The sequence below is a fragment of the Moschus berezovskii genome, chromosome 11 (assembly GCF_049115385.1).
Source record: "Moschus berezovskii isolate FMDL1 chromosome 11, NW_MosBer_1.0, whole genome shotgun sequence".
Classification (NCBI taxonomy): Eukaryota; Metazoa; Chordata; class Mammalia; order Artiodactyla; family Moschidae; genus Moschus; species Moschus berezovskii.
In genome coordinates, this window is record NC_142470.1 from 8,668,761 (window position 1) to 8,685,924 (window position 17,164).

Below are 17,164 nucleotides of genomic sequence, written 5' to 3' on the forward strand. Positions count from 1 at the left end.
CACTTCCGGCCATGCGCACACGCCTCCTTGCCTCACTGGACTCCATCTCCCAGAAATCGCTGCGCTCTGTTGCTGGACGAAGGCTTTTTCTCGCTCTCGGTAGGAGGCTGTGACCCACACACCTTCGTGGACCGTATTTCGTAGCCAGGCTTCCGGCTGTTCCTGCTCCCAGAATGTGCTTCCCGTCACGCTTGCTTGTACATGCCTTGCAGGGTCCACCACCGAATCGAATGACTCGGGCGTCTTGGATAGGAAGCAACTTGGCCGCTAAGGCTCCGGGAGCAGTGCCTTTAGCGCAGGCGCTGATACGCATCGTCGCTGAGCGCCGGGTTTCTCCTCAATGATTTGACGTGCCCAGCACTGCGGCTCAGCGAGGTCCTCTCGCTAGTCCTTCAGCTCGGGCCCCAACCCCAGCCACCTTCACTGGTCTTCGTGAGCCCTACGGAGAGTTTGGGGGCGGGGGATTAAAGGAAGTGAGGCCCCCTCAGTGTAAACAGGGCAGTCACAGGTCGGCTTGGAACGCTAAAAGTATCCATCAGCAGGAGGGAAGGTCTTTCAGTAATTTCAGGGGCAGAAGCATACTTTAATAGAGTTCGATCAGAATTATGGAGGGAGGAGTTTCCTGAATATTCGGCCCTTGGAGACTTCTGTGCTGCCAAAGGGGACATTTCAAAGTGGGCTTCCTCAGAGCATTGATGAAAATTTCCCACAAGCCTGCTGATCTTCACTAATCAAGCAATTTTCTAACGATCAGTTTAGTTTTAGAGCTACTTCTTGACGTTAAGGAGATAAGAATATATTTCTTGGGCAGCAGAAATGAGTTTGGGGGCCCTGAACCTCTTCATTATGTCTCTGTCCCTCTTAATCACCGGTGGTAGTGTCTTTCCCAATATAATTCTAAATTAGTGGGGTCTTCTATGAACTTACTGGGATTCACTCCATGAGGCAAGTCACACCCACAGATCCCTTTGAGATAAGCCCTTCTCTACCTTAGGCTTTCAGTGTCATATCTTTTTGGCTTTTCTACTGTTGATGGCATTCTTAAGACTACTGAGCTGGGTTGCCATTCCCTTCTCCAGTGGACCACGTTTCGTTAGAACTCTCCTCCATGACCAGTCCATCTTGGATGGCCCTACATGGCATGGCTCATAGTTTCTTTGAGTTAGACGAGGTTGTGATCCATGTGACCAGTCCATGGGGTTGCAAAGAGCAGGACACTACTGAGCAACTAAACTGAATCGAACCCTCAGTTCAGTTCAGTCACTCAGTCGTGTCCGACTCTTTGCGACCCCATGAATCACAGCACGCCAGGCCTCCCTGTCCATCACCAACTCCCGGAGTACACTCAAACTCATGTGCATCAGGTCGGTGATGCCATCCAGCCATCTCATTCTCTGTCATCCCCTTCTCTTCCCGCCCCCAATCCTTCCCAGCATCAGAGTCTTTTCCAGTGAGTCAACTCGTCGCATGAGGTGGCCAAAGTATTGGAGTTTTAGCTTTAGCATCAGTCCTTCCAATGAACACCCAGGATTGATCTCCTTTAGAATGGACTGGTACTCCAAGGTACTCTCAAGAGTCTTCTCCAGCACCACGGTTCAAAAGCGTCAATTCTTTGGCGATCAGCTTTCTTCACAGTCCAACTCTCACATCCACACATGACAACTGGAAAAACCATAGCCTTGACTAGATGGACTTTGGCTTGTGTGATTTTTAGGCTTACAACTTTGGAGATCAGAAAGCTGAGATGGATCTCCCTGGGCTAAAATCAACGTGTTTTCCAGGCTATGTTCCTTCTGGAAACTCTAGGCAGAGAGTCTCTTTCATTGCTTTTCCAGCTTCCAGAGGCTGCCTGCGTTTCTTGGCTACTGGGCTCTTCTAGCTGAGGTGTTCTGCCAATGCCACAGGCCAAATAGGTGCTAAACCCCTAATAGCCACTAGGAGGGAGCAGAGTGCTTCCTGACTTCATCTTGCAAACCCACCTGTGGCCACTGGGAGGTAGCAGAGTGCTTCACGTCTCAGTTTGTTCAGTCTCAGTCTGAGCTGGCTCAAGGTCAAGTCCATTGAGTCGGTGATACCATCCAGCCATCTCATCCTGTTGCCTCCCTTCTCCTGCCCTCAAATCTGTCCCAGCATCAGGGTCTTTTCCAATGAGTCCTCTCTTCACATCAGGTAGCCTCAGTATTGAGAAGGCAATGGCAAGCCACTCCAGTACTATTGCCTAGAAAACCCCATGGATGGAGGAGCCTGGTAGGCTGCAGTCCGTGGGGTCGCTAAGGGTCGGACACAACTGAGCAACTTCACTTTCACTTTTCACTTTCACACATTGGAGAAGGAAATGGCAACCCACTCCAGTGTTCTTGCCTGGAGAATCCCAGGGACAGGGGAGCCTGGTGGGCTTCTGTCTGTGGGGTCACACAGAGTCGGACACGACTGAAGTGACTTAGCAGCAGCAGCAGCAGCAGCCTCAGTATTAGATCTTCAGCTTCAGCATCAGTCCTAATGAATATTCAGGGTTAACTTCCTTTAGGATTAACTGGTTTGGTCTCCTTGCTACCCAAGGGACTCTCAAGAGTCTTCTCCAGCATCACAGTTCAAAGCATCAATTCTTCGGCACTCAGCTTTCTTTACGGTCCAACTCTCACATCCATGCATGACTACTGGAAAAATCATCAGTCAGTCAGTACAGTTGCTCAGTCATGTCTGAATCTTTGCGACCCCATGGACTGCAGCATGCCAAGCCTCCCTGTCCATCGCCAACTCCCAGAGTTTACTCAAACTCACATCCATAGAGTCGGTGATGCCCTCCAACCATCTCATCCTCTGTCGTCCCCTCTCCTCTCGCCTTCAGTCTTTCCCAGCATCAGGCTCTTTTTAGATGAGTCAGCTCTTTACATCAGGTGGCCAAAGGATTGGAGTTTCAGCTTCAACATCAGTCCTTCCAATGAACATTCAGGATTGATCTCCTTTAGGATGGACTGGTTGGATCTCCTTGCAGTCCAAGGGACTCTCAAGAGTCTTCTCCAACACCACAGTTCAAAAGCATCAATGCCTTGGCGCTCCGCTTTCTTTGTAGTCCAACTCTCACATCATAGCTTTGACTATATGGACCTTTATTGGCAAAGTGATGTCGATTCTCCTCCGTCCACTGCGTGGCGCTAGGGAATATCTTGCCTTAGGTTCTTAAAAGCCAAGATCCTCCTGAAAATTGTTCTTGGGGTGCAGGTGGGGGATGGGATGGATGTTGGTTGGCAGCGCACTTTTCTATCCCAGGCTAGGTAAAGCACAGCTTCTGCACCTTTCCTCTGGGGACATTTCATCCTGCCCCACTTGTGCCTGATGGTCCTGGACTGGGTTCCTGTGGCAGATTCAGGACTGTCAGCTGGGGCTGCCTTAGGCCCTGAAGCATCTTGTGCTGTCATGGGAAGGCCTCAAGGAATGTAAGGGGACCTCTGAAGAGTGCGTGTGTCCATAGTCCTTGTACTTTAAGTAGGTGGTAGTAGCAATCAGAGGTTGCTGACGGAATAGGGTAGAAAATAAAAACTTATAAAGATTTCAGATATTCTCCTGTGAAGCACCCCTTGAGACTCACATGCCGCCCTTTTTCTCATCTCCACCACAGCCTCCTACCCTCACCCGCACGGTCTCACCACCACCACAGGAGACTGATTTGAGCACTTATTCAGTGCCATGCTTGCATCTAAGTGCTTTACATGATCATCTCCTTTCATCGTCTAACAACCCCACAAGGGAGGTAGCATCATTGTGCCCATTTTACAGATGGATAAACTGAGGTTTGGGGAGATCAAGTGACTTGTCCAGCTCTCTCCACTGCTCTGCCCTGGACCACTCCGCGCTTCCATGGCCCTTCTCTCCAGTCTCATTTGGTCTCATTACAAAGCTTAATGTGTCAAGATGGGCACATGATGGGGGCCTGCACAACCTAAAAAGTGAATAAAGGGAATAAAACAGGTTCTGGAACGAAAAGTTCCCCCTTCTGTGTAGTGATATGAAGTGTGTATGTCGGGGGAGAGGTCTTTAAAGACAGAACCAAGTTCTAAACAGCGGTTCTATTTGGAAAGGTACAGGTGTGAATTTTTTTTTACTTATCTGAATAAAGGAGTTAATATAGAATAGTGCCTAGCAGATGGTTAACTGCTATAAAAATAATTAAAGAAATCAGTGTTTTCCAATTTTCCTATAATAAATGTGTATTATACAACAGACAAAGTAATTTGAAAAGACTTCTGGTTCCATTAAAGTTAATATGAAGAGAGGAACATTATATTGCAGGAGGAACTCAATCAGATTTCAGGGGGCTGAACCCAAGGAAGGAGCCAGAAATGACCTCCAAGTGCCAAAGGAAAGCCTGGCTGACCACGGGGAAGCTGATCCATAGATGTTGCTGGTAAGACTCAGTTTATGGGAGGCCTACTTTTATGGGAGGGACAAGAAAATGCCCTTCTTGACTGCAGCCAACACAAAGCGCTCATGAACTGATTTTCTGAGTCAAATATTTATTTGGCAAAGTACTTCCCTGATAATGCAGTCACGTGAGAGGAGAAACCACAGGCCATCACCCAGCCTCCAAAGCGTCTCCAGAAAACCAGGAACCAAGAGACCCCCTCCTCCACTGTCACTTTGGTGTCATGATGGAGTCGGCGTGTGGAAGACTGAACACAGGACAGGGAAGTGCCCATAACAAGGCAGCAGTAGAAACTGGACCCAGCAGCTGGGAACCTTTTCCCCGTGCTACACTGGGCAGGAAGGAGGGACCCCAGAGCACAAGGCTCTGAGGGGCTGCCGTCCTGGCTCCTGACTCCCTGGGGATAGGCAGGGGTTCCAGGCCCCCAGCTGAGGCTCAGTTTGGAGTCACAGGTAGGCTCCATGCCCTCCGAGGCTGAAAGCAGGTGCTGCGAGAGGGGCACCGCTCACAGGAAGAGGCTGTCGTCGCCCCTCAAAATAGTCTGTGATTTGCTCCAAAGTCTTCCCTTTGGTCTCAGGGACACAGGCCAGAGTGAAAAGGACACCGAAGATGCAGAAGGCAGAGGCCAGCCAGAAGGCACCATAGGGCCTGAGTATCTCCTGCAAAGAGAGGGCTGAGGCTGTGAAATGACCGGGAGCCCTCCTGGGTCAGGAACCCTCCTGGGCCCAGGAGCCGAGGCCCCACCCCGCCACGCCCAGGCTCAGGGATGTGGAGGAGGGCCTGGTGGGCCATCCAGAAGTCCGAGCTGAGCACTGTCGAAGCTGTGGATGGTGTGCGGTGGGGACACTGAGCTCACTGTGACGAAGTGACTGCCCCCAGGTCAGAGGCCCACCATCAAGTGACAGCTGGCCTCCCGTCCCCAGGGTCTGACTCCGGGGCCCAGAGACTTCCCTCTCCGCTCGGTCTGGCCGTGCCCTCTGTGGTCCCTCCGCCTTAGGAGTCTCTCTCCTTGGTGCCGGAGGAAATGGGTGAGCTCTCAGAGGGTGGTGATGGGCCCATGAGCGGAGGGGAGAGGGAGCAGCGGCCCTGGGTCACAGGCGGTGCACCTTCCCCGCCCAGCCCCAGTGTCATCCCAGGTGCCAGCAGCAAAGGCTGCCCCCTTCCAGCTCCTCTTCCTCGGGCACCTGGCCACCCCACCGCTCCCTCCTTGAAGCCTTTCTCTTGGTCTCTCAGTGATGGCCACATCACTCTTAGGTCCCTTGCCGCCATCCCCTTCCAAGCTCCTCTAAGCTCCTGGAAGTCACTGCCCCTCCAGGGCTTGGCTCTGGTCTTGCTGATGAGCTCCCTGGAGCAGCGCAGGCCCTGCGGGGTCCAGGCCAGCTCCAAGCATCCACACCAATCATGACTGGCCTCCCTTTGCCCAGCCCAGCCTCCTGGTGGTTCGTCTTCCCACCACTGGCCACTGTCGTACCCGCCCTTGTCATAGAGGGGACCCTGTCCATCTCCTTCACTGCGGCTCTGGCACCCTAAACAGGCCTGGATGTGGCAGGTACCAGGAGCCCTGGGGGGAGTGGAGCGGAGAACCACTGAAGAGAAGGCTTGACTGTCTGCACCAGGGCGGTGCCTGCATTGGACCGGAGGCCTTGAAGCCGGGACCCTGTCTGCATCAGCACATCCAGCAGCTGGCGGCAAAATGTGGAACTGCACTGACACTTCTATCAGCTCTAAGAGGAAGGCAGTGTCCCCTTCTCCGCTTTGAGCCAAGGAAGCTGGTTCAGAGAAAGGGAAGCAGCACACTCGAGGTCACACAGCAGGAAGCAGCCGAGGTAGAGACGGGGCCCAGGCCTGCTGCCTCCAAAGCTGGAGTTTCTCATGCAGCCTTGCTTCCCAAAGTGCCCAAAGTCCAGTGGGGGAGGAGGTCAGTCCTGCTGTCCTTCCACCTCGACAGCCTAGAGGGTCCCTAGTGGTCACAGCCTGGGTTCCTTGCCTGGCCCAGCCTGTCTGCTTCCCCGTACCCCTGACTAGGATGGGGTCACAGGCTGGTGGGGCTTCAGCCTGCAGGCACGGCCGCCAACCCCGAGTCTGTCACAAGAGTAATTCTGAAAAGTATTTTTCTGTTGGTGGTGGGACGGCCGTCAGGCCCTGAACTCACCATGAGGCTGCTGAACTCTTTGGTCACCAGAAAGGCCATGAACCAGTTGGTGAGGACGCAGACGCCGGTGGCCACTCCCTTGACGTGCAGAGGGAAGATCTCAGACATGAGGAGCCAAGGGATGGGCCCCCAGCCCACAGCAAACCCTGCAAGGGCAAGAAAGGCCTCAGGTCCACGGGGCCTGGTGGCCCTTGGCTCGCCGAAGACCCCCCTGGCTGAAGCGGGGCCCGCATCCAGCCTGGGGACTCAGGTCACACCCTGCACTTCTGACGTGTCAGGCCGTGGCTCTATAGAATAGCACGGGAACAGGGCCTGCTCGGAGGGTGCTTGTGGGGGTGACGTGAAAGGAGCAAAGAGGGGCTGAGCCGGTGCCCGGTACACAGTCAGAGCTGGAAACCCAGGGGTGAGGCCGAGCAGGCCGGGACTCCCGGTAGCCAGGGGTAAACTGGCAGCGACAGGGCGGCCCCCTCAACCTCCCCTCAGCCCCCTACGCACCGGCGATGAAGAGGCACATGCTGCCCACCGCCAGCCAGGCCAGCCCCACGTTGGTATCGGCGGGCTCCATGGAGACGAGCCCCAGGAGGGCCACGTGCGAGGAGTTGTTGGGGCCGCCCTCGGTCAGCTTGAAGTAGGTGCCAAAGGCGCTGGTGCTGAACACCATGACCACACCTGCGGGTGGAGGGCGGCGGTGGGCAGGGCAGTAGGAGGGCTCGAGGAGGCGGCCTGCAGCCCGGCATGTGGCAGTGGCACCCTCGCCCCAGCCTGGCCCTGCCAGCCCCGGCTTGGACCTCACACCTCAGCCAACCCCAAGAAGCTTCTGGAAGCCGACCCTCCCTGGCTATGAGGAAGCAGGAGCAACCACTGGCAGCCAGGCCCACTTCCCCAGTAGCACCAAGGGCCCGGTGGGGCCCGGCCCATGAGGAGTCTCCCACGGATTGCATGCTGGTCCTTGCCATGGCCCGCCACCACCTCCGTTTCAGAGGGGAAGCTGGCTCAGGTAGTCACTTGCCCAGAGAGGCCCCAGGCTTCAGGGCCTCTTCACCCCCAGGCCGTCAGTTTCCTCACTGTAAACCAGGCCATGGAGGCCCCTTCTCCTGGGTTCTCTGCCCAGGTCAAGGCGTGCTGCAGCGAAGCAGTGAGTGCAGGCCTGGCCTGACTTCAGCTCCCCTGAAGTCCTGCGCGTGCCCTCGGGGACACTCAGCCCTTATTCTCCTCCTGCAACACGGTAACCTCAGCAAAGGCCCTCCAGCCTGCGGTGGGAGGCTGCCCAGAGCATCCCATCATGCAGAGGGCAGAGCCTTCTCCCTGGGGCCTCACCTGACAAGGTCAGGAGCAGCCTCCGCCCGGCTCTGTCCATGATCAGGGCCGCCGTGGCGGTGAACAGCACCTGGATGAGGCCCACGATGACAGAGGCCAAGCTGCTGTCCTGGGGAGACGGGCCAGGTGGGTCAGGCGGACACCCCGGGACCAGGCCGCACCCACACCCCCTCCAGGTGAGGCAGGCCAGGGCAAAGGCCTCTTTACCTTGAACTTGGCCTCCTCAAAGATGGTCTCGGCATAGAACATGACGGCATTGACACCCGACAGCTGCTGGAAGGCCATCAGGGAGATGCCGATGATGAAGGGCTTGTAGACGCCAGGACGCCGCAGCTGGGCCACGTGGAAGCCCTGCTCAGACGGACACCGGGCATCAGGGCTTCTCTCTACTTCTCCTGAGGGTGCCCTGGCTCTGAGTGCCCCCGTCCTGGGGCCTGGTGGATTGAGGGAGCCTCTGCATTTTGTCCCAGCCGCACCTGTAGCCTCTGCTTCAGGTCCCTGCATCAGTCTGCTACTGCTGCTGTTAAGTTGCTTCAATCGTGTCTGACTCTGTGCAACCCCATAGACGGCAGCCCACCAGGCTCCCCCATCCCTGGGATTCTCCAGACAAGAACACTGGAGTGGGCTGCCATTTCTGTCTCCAATGCATGAAAATGAAAAGTGAAAGTGAAGTCGCTCAGTCATGTACGTCTCTTAGTGACCCCATAGACTGCAGCCCACGGTTCCTCCGTCCATGGGATTTTCCAGGCAAGAGTACTGGAGTGGGGTGCCATTGCCTTCCCCGAACTGCATCACTTTAGCCTCCCAATTTGTAAGGTGACAGGATTCTCCCCTCCCCACGTCCCTTCCTGATTTGCTGGGGGAGCCACAAGGATGCTCTTGAGCAGAGAACACAGAGTTCCTGAATCCCACCAGCCTTGGGTCTGGTCTGGGCCCAGCCCCTTCCCCAGCCCCACTGATGCTTACCACCACTGCCAGGCACCTGCTATGAACCCACTTTACAGGGGAAGAAACTCAGGTTAAAGATGGGACGGTCACACAGCAGTTAAGGGGCAGAGACTCAACATTTTCCCTGGCCCGACAGTTCCCTGTTTCAAAATTCCGAGTCCTCAAGTCCCCACCTGCATTCTCCTCTGACATGGCCCGGCCCTTCTCTTCCTGGGACAGGGAGATCGGGGCTCAGGCTTCCCCAGGGATGACCAAGACTTGGGTCCGGCCAAGTAGCGGCCCACAGGACAGCACTCAAATGTGTCAGCGTGTGAGCACACATGCGTGCAGCCGCGGCCCCATGCTGTGTTGACCTCAGGGGCGATACTCCCGGGTCCTCCTCCCCGGGCGCTGTCTCCCAGCCCCTCACCTGGTGTTCAGCCCCAACGGGAGGCTCCTCCCAGCCCTGCGCAGAGCCCCACAGGAACTGCATGGCGGCCATGGCCTCCTGGCGCTTGTGCTGAGACAGCAGGAAGCGAGGGGTCTCGGGCATGAAACACATGACCAGCAGCATGAAGCAGGGGGGCACGCAGCCCAGCAGGGCCAGCCAACCCCACTCGAGCACCCAGCCTGGGGGTGGAGGGGAGAGACATTAGAGTGGCTTGAGCCAGCCCAGATCTTCTCAGGGAGCACTTGCCCCCTGCCAACCCAGGGACTCTGCTTAAAGGGTGGGGACCCCAGTGTCTTTGCAGGACTCTCCTCGGGTTTGTCATTGATGTTGTCATTTTTATTGTTGAGTGTGGAAACGGGGAGGGCGTATAGCAGTGAAGGTTTATGCAGCCACTAAACTAAGGTGCCCGCTCTGTATTGCCGTGATATATGTGATATATGACAGCATGGGTCTGAGGGACGGGGGCAGGAGAGCACGTGTGCACAGTCCTCCTCCCGGTGGACTGACTGAGAAGCAGGCAAGGATGGCTCCTCTGGGAGGAAGGGGGACAGAGAGGAAGGGGGACTTTTCACTGAGAAACGTCAATCAGCTCTCACAGAAGCTGAGCAGTGAACGTGTGGCTTATGATGGCCTGGAGGAAATCCTATAGGTGGGGCTACACCCACGTGACTGTCCTGAGTATCAGTGTCTATAGAGAGGCTCTGGGACACTGCTGGCCCCACAAGGCAGCTAGACTGTGGCCAGGACTCTGAAAGAGAGTCAGGATGATAAGTGGGTAGAAAGGAAAGACCACAGACCCAGAGGGCACGTGCCCCGGACCCTGTAACTGCCCATCCAGCCCCAAAGCCCCATTCCCTCATGGTTCTCAGGCCATCCCTTGACAATTCTCATGGGGACCTGCTGCCAGGTGCTTTGTACAGTGTCAGTTAATTTAATCCCTCAACAGCCTTGGACTAGGTAAGGTTAATCTCCACCTGAAGACAGGGAACCTGAGGCTCCCAGGGGCAGTTGACTAGGCCAAGGTCACACAGCTACTAAGTGGCACATTCTCCTGATCTGGGGCTGTCAGATATGAAGCCTGCCTTTCCTCTACCCCAGTTCATTCCGGGCTGTCTCTGGAAGCCTTCTTCTTGCTTCCTGAAGCTTCCTCATGCTGGCGCCAGCTCTGACATTCGTGTTCTCTGGAACCTGCCTCCTTCACGCTGCAAATCCACTACTGATTCTGAGGGAGACACATTTGCGCCCTCTAAGCTCTTAGGCTAAAGACTTTCCCTCCAGCCCCAGAATCCTAGTTTGTCACCACACAGGGAGATACTGCTCTAACTCGTCAGCCCTCCCTACACTCCTGGAATGGGCTTCTGCTCTGGGGAATGAGGACATCACCTTCTCTAGTTCTCCTCAGAATACTGTCACAAGACCCACATGAACCAGGGTTCTCAGGGAAGTGGTGTGGGAACGTGGCATCTTGGGCAGTGGCTGTGTGACCTTGGGCAAGTTCCCTGACCTCTCTGAACGTCTGTTTCTACATCTGTAAGACAGCCGCACATCCAAGCACAGTCACCACAAGAAATAAGAAGAAAACCATACCTGCCAGGTAGGCTAGGAGGATGCCTGTGACCACCATCAGCTGCACACAGGAGCCGAGCAGCCCTCGCACCTCAGGGTAGGCAATTTCGGAGATATAGACCTGTGGGTAATTAAGACTAGAGTGTACTTGGGGTCCAGGAGTTCTCAAAACTGAAAAGTCTCAGCCTTTCAGAGCTGAGGAGAGCCTTGACTAGGGCACTTGCAGGCCCAGGGGGCCCCTAACTGCAGTTCCCTGGTCATCAGAGCTCCCATCTGTGTAATCCACAGCACATGTTTAAAGGGTATATGTGTGGACGCTGTGTGTGTGTATGTGGGGGGAGCACAGAGCTTTTCCTACTTTCATTTAATTGTATACTCTTGACAAAAAACAAATTCTCATATAGTAGGTGTGTAGAGACTGGTTCCAAATAGGAAAAGGAGTACGTCAAGGCTGTATATTGTCACCCTGCTTGTTTAACTTATATGCAAAGTACATCATGAGAAACTCTGGGCTGGAAGAAGCACAAGCTGGAATCAAGATTGCCGGGAGAAATATCAATAACCTCAGATATGCAGATGACACCACCCTTACGGCAGAATGTGAAGAGGAACTAAAAAGCCTCTTGATGAAAGTGAAAGAGGAGAGTGAAAAAGTTGGCTTGAAGCTCAACATTCAGAAAATTAAGATCAAGGCATCCGGTCCCATCACTTCATGGGAAATAGATGGGGAAACAGTCGAAACAGTGTCAGACTTTAGTTTTTTGGGCTCCAAAATCACTGTGGATGCTGATTGCAGCCAGGAAATTAAAGGACGCTTACTCCTTGGAAGGAAAGTTATGACCAACTGAGATAGCATATTAAAAAGCAGAGACATTACTTTGCCAACCAAGGTCTGTCTAGTCAAGGCTATGGTTTTTCCAGTGGTCATGTATGGATGTGAGAGTTGGACTGTGAAGAAAGCTGATCGCCGAAGAATTGATGCTTTTGAACTGTGGTGTTGGAGAAGACTCTCGAGAGTCCCTTGGACTGCAAGGAGATCCAACCAGTCCATCCTAAAGGAGATCAGTCCTGGGTGTTCATTGGAAGGACTGATGCTAAAGCTGAAACTCCAATACTTTGGCCACCTCATGCAAAGAATCGACTCATTGGAGAAGACTCTGATGCTGGGAAGGATTGGGGCGGGAAGAGAAGGGGACGACAGAGAATGAGATGGCTGGATGGCATTACCGACTTGATGGACTTGAGTTTGAGTGAACTCCGGGAGTTGGTGATGGACAGGGAGGCCTGGCGTGCTATGATTCATGGGGTCGCAAAAAGTCGGACACGACTGAGCGACTGAACTGAATTGAACTGAACTAAGGTGTGTAGAGCTTCCCAGGTGGCCAGTGGTAGAGAATCTACCTGCCAATCAGGAGACAAAGCTTCCATCCCTGGGTGGGGAAAATCCCCTGGAGAAGAAAATGGCAACCCACTCCAGTATTCCTCCCTGGGAAATCCCATGGACAGAGGAGCCTGGCGGGGTATAGTCTGTGGGGTCACAAAGAGTCAGATACAAGACTTGGCAACTAAACAACAACAGATGTGTGGTGGGCCCAAGATTCCGCCTTTCTAACCACCTCCCGGAGACACGCAGCTGCTGACCCAGGGACCACACTTTGAGTGGTGGCCTTGGAGTGAAAGCAGGAACTCTCCACCTAAGTCGCTACCAGGGACTGCCACAGCTTCCTCTGGGCTCCATTCCATTCCATTCCGTTGCTCAGTCGTGTCCGACTCTATGCGACCCCGTGGACTGTAGCCTACCAGGCTTCTCAGTCCATGGGATTCTCCAGGCAAGAATACTGGAGTGGGTTACCTTTTCCTTCTCCAGGGGATCTTCCTGACCCAGGGATCGAACCCGGGTCTCCCACATTGGAGGCAGACGCTTTAACCTCTGAGCCACCAGGGAAGCCCAAGCGCTGGCCTACCCTTCTGGGTTATTCCATGCCCAAGAGGAAGTCAGGTGTGTTTTTGCCCAGTAAAAGAAAAAACACCCAAAAAATCCAGATACAAAATCCAACCTAGCTCCTGTCTGTTACCCAGCAGATGCCGTTGAAATGAGTGGTAGGTGCAAAGGGAGGGATTCTGCTACTGGTTTTAGTCTTGATTGGTAAGGGTGTGGGTGGTGGTGGATCATCCAAGCACATGACCAGCAGCAGGTCACAGGACACCCAACAATCCCAGCTGCTAGGGTCCAAGTCCTTCCACCAGGCATGCCAGGACGAGGGTGGTGTGCGTAGGCTCTCCTGAAGCTGCACAGCCACGACCCAAGCTAACGCCGTCATTCCCACCTTACGGGCTCATAGAAGTGCTCTGCCCAGGGCTGCGGTTTCATCCAGACATGTCTAGCTCCAAAGGCAGCCTGGGCACTGCTGGGTCAGGAGGTGGTGAGACAGGAGCAGGGGGAACGCCTGGAGGGCCGCTTTCTGAGCAGTGAAGGGGCACGCCAGGTCCCAGCAGCCTCTGACCCTGGGGAGAAACCACAGTGGGATTTTCCTGCTGAACTGTAGCCAGTGGTCTGAAGGCCAAAGGGGACCTAAACCATCGTGTGAGGCTTCTGTTGACCATCCACAGATGGCACCTCATTTGTAGAGCCAAAGAGAGGCCCTGTGAAGTGCCACCACCCGGGGTTCAAGTAGCACCACCACTCACTGTGCTTAAACCAAGGACTGGTAAAGACTCCGCCTGCAACGCAGGAGACCTGTGTTTGACCCCTGGGTTGGTAAGATCCCCTGGAGAAGGGAAAGGCTACCCACTCCAACATTTTGGCCGGGAGAATTCCATGGACTATCAGTTCAGTTCAGTTCAGTTCAGTCGCTCAGTCATGTCCGAGTCTTTGCGACCCCATGAATCATAGCACGCCAGGCCTCCCTGTCCATCACCAACTCCCGGAGTTCACTCACACTCATGTCCATCGAGTCGGTGATGCCAGCCAGCCATCTCATCCTCTGTTGTCCCCTTCTCCTCCTGCCCCCAATCTTTCCCAGCATCAGAGTCTTTTCCAGTGAGTCAACTCTTTGCATGAGGTGGCCAAAGTATTGGAGTTTCAGCTTTAGCATCAGTCCTTCCAATGAACACCCAGGACTGATCTCCTTTAGAATGGACTGGTTGGATCTCCTTGCAGTCCAAGGGACTCTCAAGAGTCTTCTCCAACACCACAGTTCAAAAGCATCAATTCTTCGGCGATCAGCTTTCTTCACAGTTCAACTCTCACATCCATACATGACCACTGGAAAAACCATAGCCTTGACTAGACGGACCTTTGTTGGCAAAGTAATGTCTCTGCTTTTTAATATGCTATCTCGGTTGGTCATAACTTTCCTTCCAAGGAGTAAGCGTCTTTTAATTTCCTGGCTGCAATCAGCATCCGCAGTGATTTTGGAGCCCAGAAAACTAAAGTCTGACACTGTTTCCCCATCTATTTCCCATGAAGTGATGGGACCAGATGCCATGATCTTAGTTTTCTAAATGCTGAGCTTCAAACCTACTTTTTCACTCTCCTCTTTCAGTTTCGTCAAGAGGCTTTTTAGTTCCTCTTCACTTTCTACCATAAGGGTGGTGTCATCTGCATATCTGAGGTTATTGATATTTCTTCCGGCAATCTTGATTCCAGCTTATGCTTCTTCCAGCCCAGTGTTCCTCATGATGTACTCTGCATATAAGTTAAACAAGCAGGGTGACAATGTACAGCCTTGCCGTACTCCTTGTCCTATTTGGAACCAGTCTGTTGTTCCATGTCCAGTTCTAACTGTTGCTTCCTGACCTGCATACAGGTTTCTCAAGAGGCAGGTCAGATGGTCTGGTATCCCCATCTCTTTCAGAATTTTCCACAGTTTATTGTGATCCACCATGGGATTGCAAAGAGTCCGACACAACTGAGCGACTTTCACTTCACGTTCCTTGAAGCTTCATCTGTAACTAGGGATGGATAACAACAGCTCTTTCCAAGGCCCCATGGGAGTGTAAGGCAGATGGAGCAGGGGAGGGGCATGGTGTCAGGTACCCAAGAGGCCACCGCCAGGGAGAGAATCAGACCCCGAGTTCTGCCCCTTCTCCCGGGTCCCAGGGCGCCACACTGGGGGAAAACACACTCACCGGGGCCACCAGAGAGGCAATGCCGCAGGCCAGGCCGGTGAGTAGACGGCCTCCGAGCAGCATCCACAGGTTCTGAGCCGCGATGATGACGGCGAAGCCGGCCACGAAGGGCACGGCGCAGAGGAGGAGGCTCAGCTTGCGCCCCGCGCGGTCCACGAGCCAGCCACCCAGCACGCCTCCTGCCGCGGCGCCCAGGGTCACGATGGCCTGGGGGCGGGGCGATGGCCGGCTGAAGGATGGGGCGCCGGGGGCCCGCGGCCAAACCTCGCCCTCCAACCCACCCTCAGCCAAGGCGGGAGCAGGGGAGATGGGAGACCCCTCTCGGGGGAGCCGGGACATACTAGGAGGAGGTTCTCCGGGCCCGCCTGAAGCCAGGCAGCGGGGGGAGGGTCCCGGTACCCGTCTTAGGGGCGGGCGGAGGAAGGTCCCAGGAGGGCAGGAGGCTGAGCCCGAGGCCTCACCCCGAACCAGGAGGCTGCGTCTTCGTCGAGGTGCGGGGCCGGGGGCGCAGCGCGCCTCAGGCTCGGGATAGCCGGGGAGCTGTAGCCAAGCACGAAGCCGAAGCTGAGAGGACCCAGGGCAGCGGCGAAGGCGGCGAGGAAGACGCGGCGGCCGCGGGGAGCGCTGCGGAGACAGGGGCAGTCGGTGAGCGGCAAGGCCTGGGCGCAGCGGGTGGAGTGAGGCCGCGCCAGCGGACCTGGGTTCCCCCTACCGGTCACCTGCCGCCGGGTGGGCGCAGGAGCGGCTGGGTCTCCTCTTGGTCCTCAGGCGTCATGTCCGGGATCAACGCTTTTCTGCCGGCTCTGACGCCTTGTACTGCCACGGGTCCCGCGAGTGCGGCCAGCACCGACCGGCCTCTCAGGCCAGGACAACCAACAGACCGTGAGGAGCGGCTCTAGGCTGGGGTCAGGGAGCAGCCAATGGGAACGCAAGGCGGGGTTAGCGTCAGCTCTAGATCCGCCCTTCAGGTAAACCGAACCAATGGAAGCAAAGAGTCGGAGGGTGTCGCTCATTGGAACCGCCCCCAGGCCGTCCATCCAATGTATGGGCAGGGGAGGAGCTTGTATATGGCCGGGCTCACACAACCACCCAATAGGAGGGTGATGCGAGCTCGAAGGCGGGGTCATCTAAGATGCCGCGACCCAAACCGGCCAATGAGAGTGGAGGGTGGGGATTGAATTTGCGCCTGGAACCGCCTCTTAACCTACCTTCAACCAGTGCGGCTAGGAAGCCGAAAGAAGGTGAAGCACGTGGGTCGCGTTCGTAACTGCTCTCCCTCACTTTGCGCGGCGCCGCTGACCTATTTCGGTACGGTCTGCATTAACTGCTCAGCGTTAACCTCTGCTGTGAGGCGTGGGCAGCTCTGCCTACAGAGATCCGCAGGGCGGAAGGACTCCAAACACCGGTTCTGGGTTTGTCTGTTCCCGGATCAGCTGTGTTGTGGGAGGCGTGGCCCTGGGCGCCGCAGCCCAACTCTTGTCTTGTTAAGACTTGGAGTGAGGGCGGGAGAGCCCAGGTTGCTGACTGCTACAGAGCGGAAAACCGATGACGACCGCGACCTTCGGGTACTGGGGACCCGTGTTGGGCGGGGTCCCCCATGCCGCATAGCTGTGACTGATCTGGGTTTAAATGGTGAGCTCCATGGTCTCTGGTAAATTCCACTCACCTCACAGGTAATCCTGACTTTGGAATCTTCATCTTAATACTGCACCTCCCAATATTGAATCCCCTGCGGATGTTAATAGCGTCTCTCTACGTGTGGGCACCCTGGTCACTGGTGGAGGTGTGGATGAGGAAGTCAGGGCGCTGTAGAATGTCGCGATTTGTATGCCATATTCCCCGGGTGCAGGCAGCTGCGGTGGAGTGCTGTGTAATTCTGGCAAGAACCAGACTAAGAGAGTAACAGGCTTAGCTTCTAATCCCTCTCTTGTCCTCTTTCTCTTCATCTCTAAGTGGAAATGATAGTATCTGTCTTGCAGGAGGGTTTGTTGTAGGGGCAAAGTGAAAAGACCAAGCACATTCCAGATAACTCAAATATTAGGCAGTATAATTAGTGCAGTCACCAGATTGTATTATTTTTCAAGACTTAGGCAACCACCCCTTGGTTCTTCCTCGGCGCCTTGTGCTCCAATCATAAATTTTTATCACAGCACTAATCATTGCTTGTGATTCACCTGTCTACTTCTCTCCCTTCCCC

At 54.9% G+C, this 17,164-nt stretch overlaps 1 protein-coding gene across 6 annotated transcripts; it reads right to left on the reverse strand.

The window, feature by feature from the left end:
• Positions 1 to 4,479: 4,479 nt before the first annotated feature.
• Positions 4,480 to 15,878, reverse strand: SLC2A8 (solute carrier family 2 member 8). Of its 6 annotated transcripts, XM_055400213.2 has the most exons (10): positions 15,687 to 15,878; positions 15,429 to 15,591; positions 14,968 to 15,174; positions 10,858 to 10,957; positions 9,250 to 9,449; positions 8,100 to 8,243; positions 7,893 to 8,001; positions 7,071 to 7,244; positions 6,576 to 6,721; positions 4,483 to 5,082 (listed from the first exon to the last, which is right to left on the reverse strand). In XM_055400213.2, the coding sequence occupies exons 1-10, from the start codon at positions 15,740 to 15,742 to the stop codon at positions 4,870 to 4,872; spliced, it is 1,512 nt and encodes a 503-aa protein (XP_055256188.1). In that variant the 5' UTR covers positions 15,743 to 15,878; the 3' UTR covers positions 4,483 to 4,869. The 6 variants fall into 6 exon arrangements, with proteins under 6 accessions (XP_088697269.1, XP_055256189.1, XP_055256188.1 ...); XM_088841143.1 differs by lacking the exon at positions 6,576 to 6,721 and having other exon boundaries at positions 4,480 to 5,082; XM_055400214.2 differs by lacking the exon at positions 7,071 to 7,244 and having other exon boundaries at positions 4,481 to 5,082.
• Between the last annotated feature and the right edge of the window lie 1,286 nt (positions 15,879 to 17,164).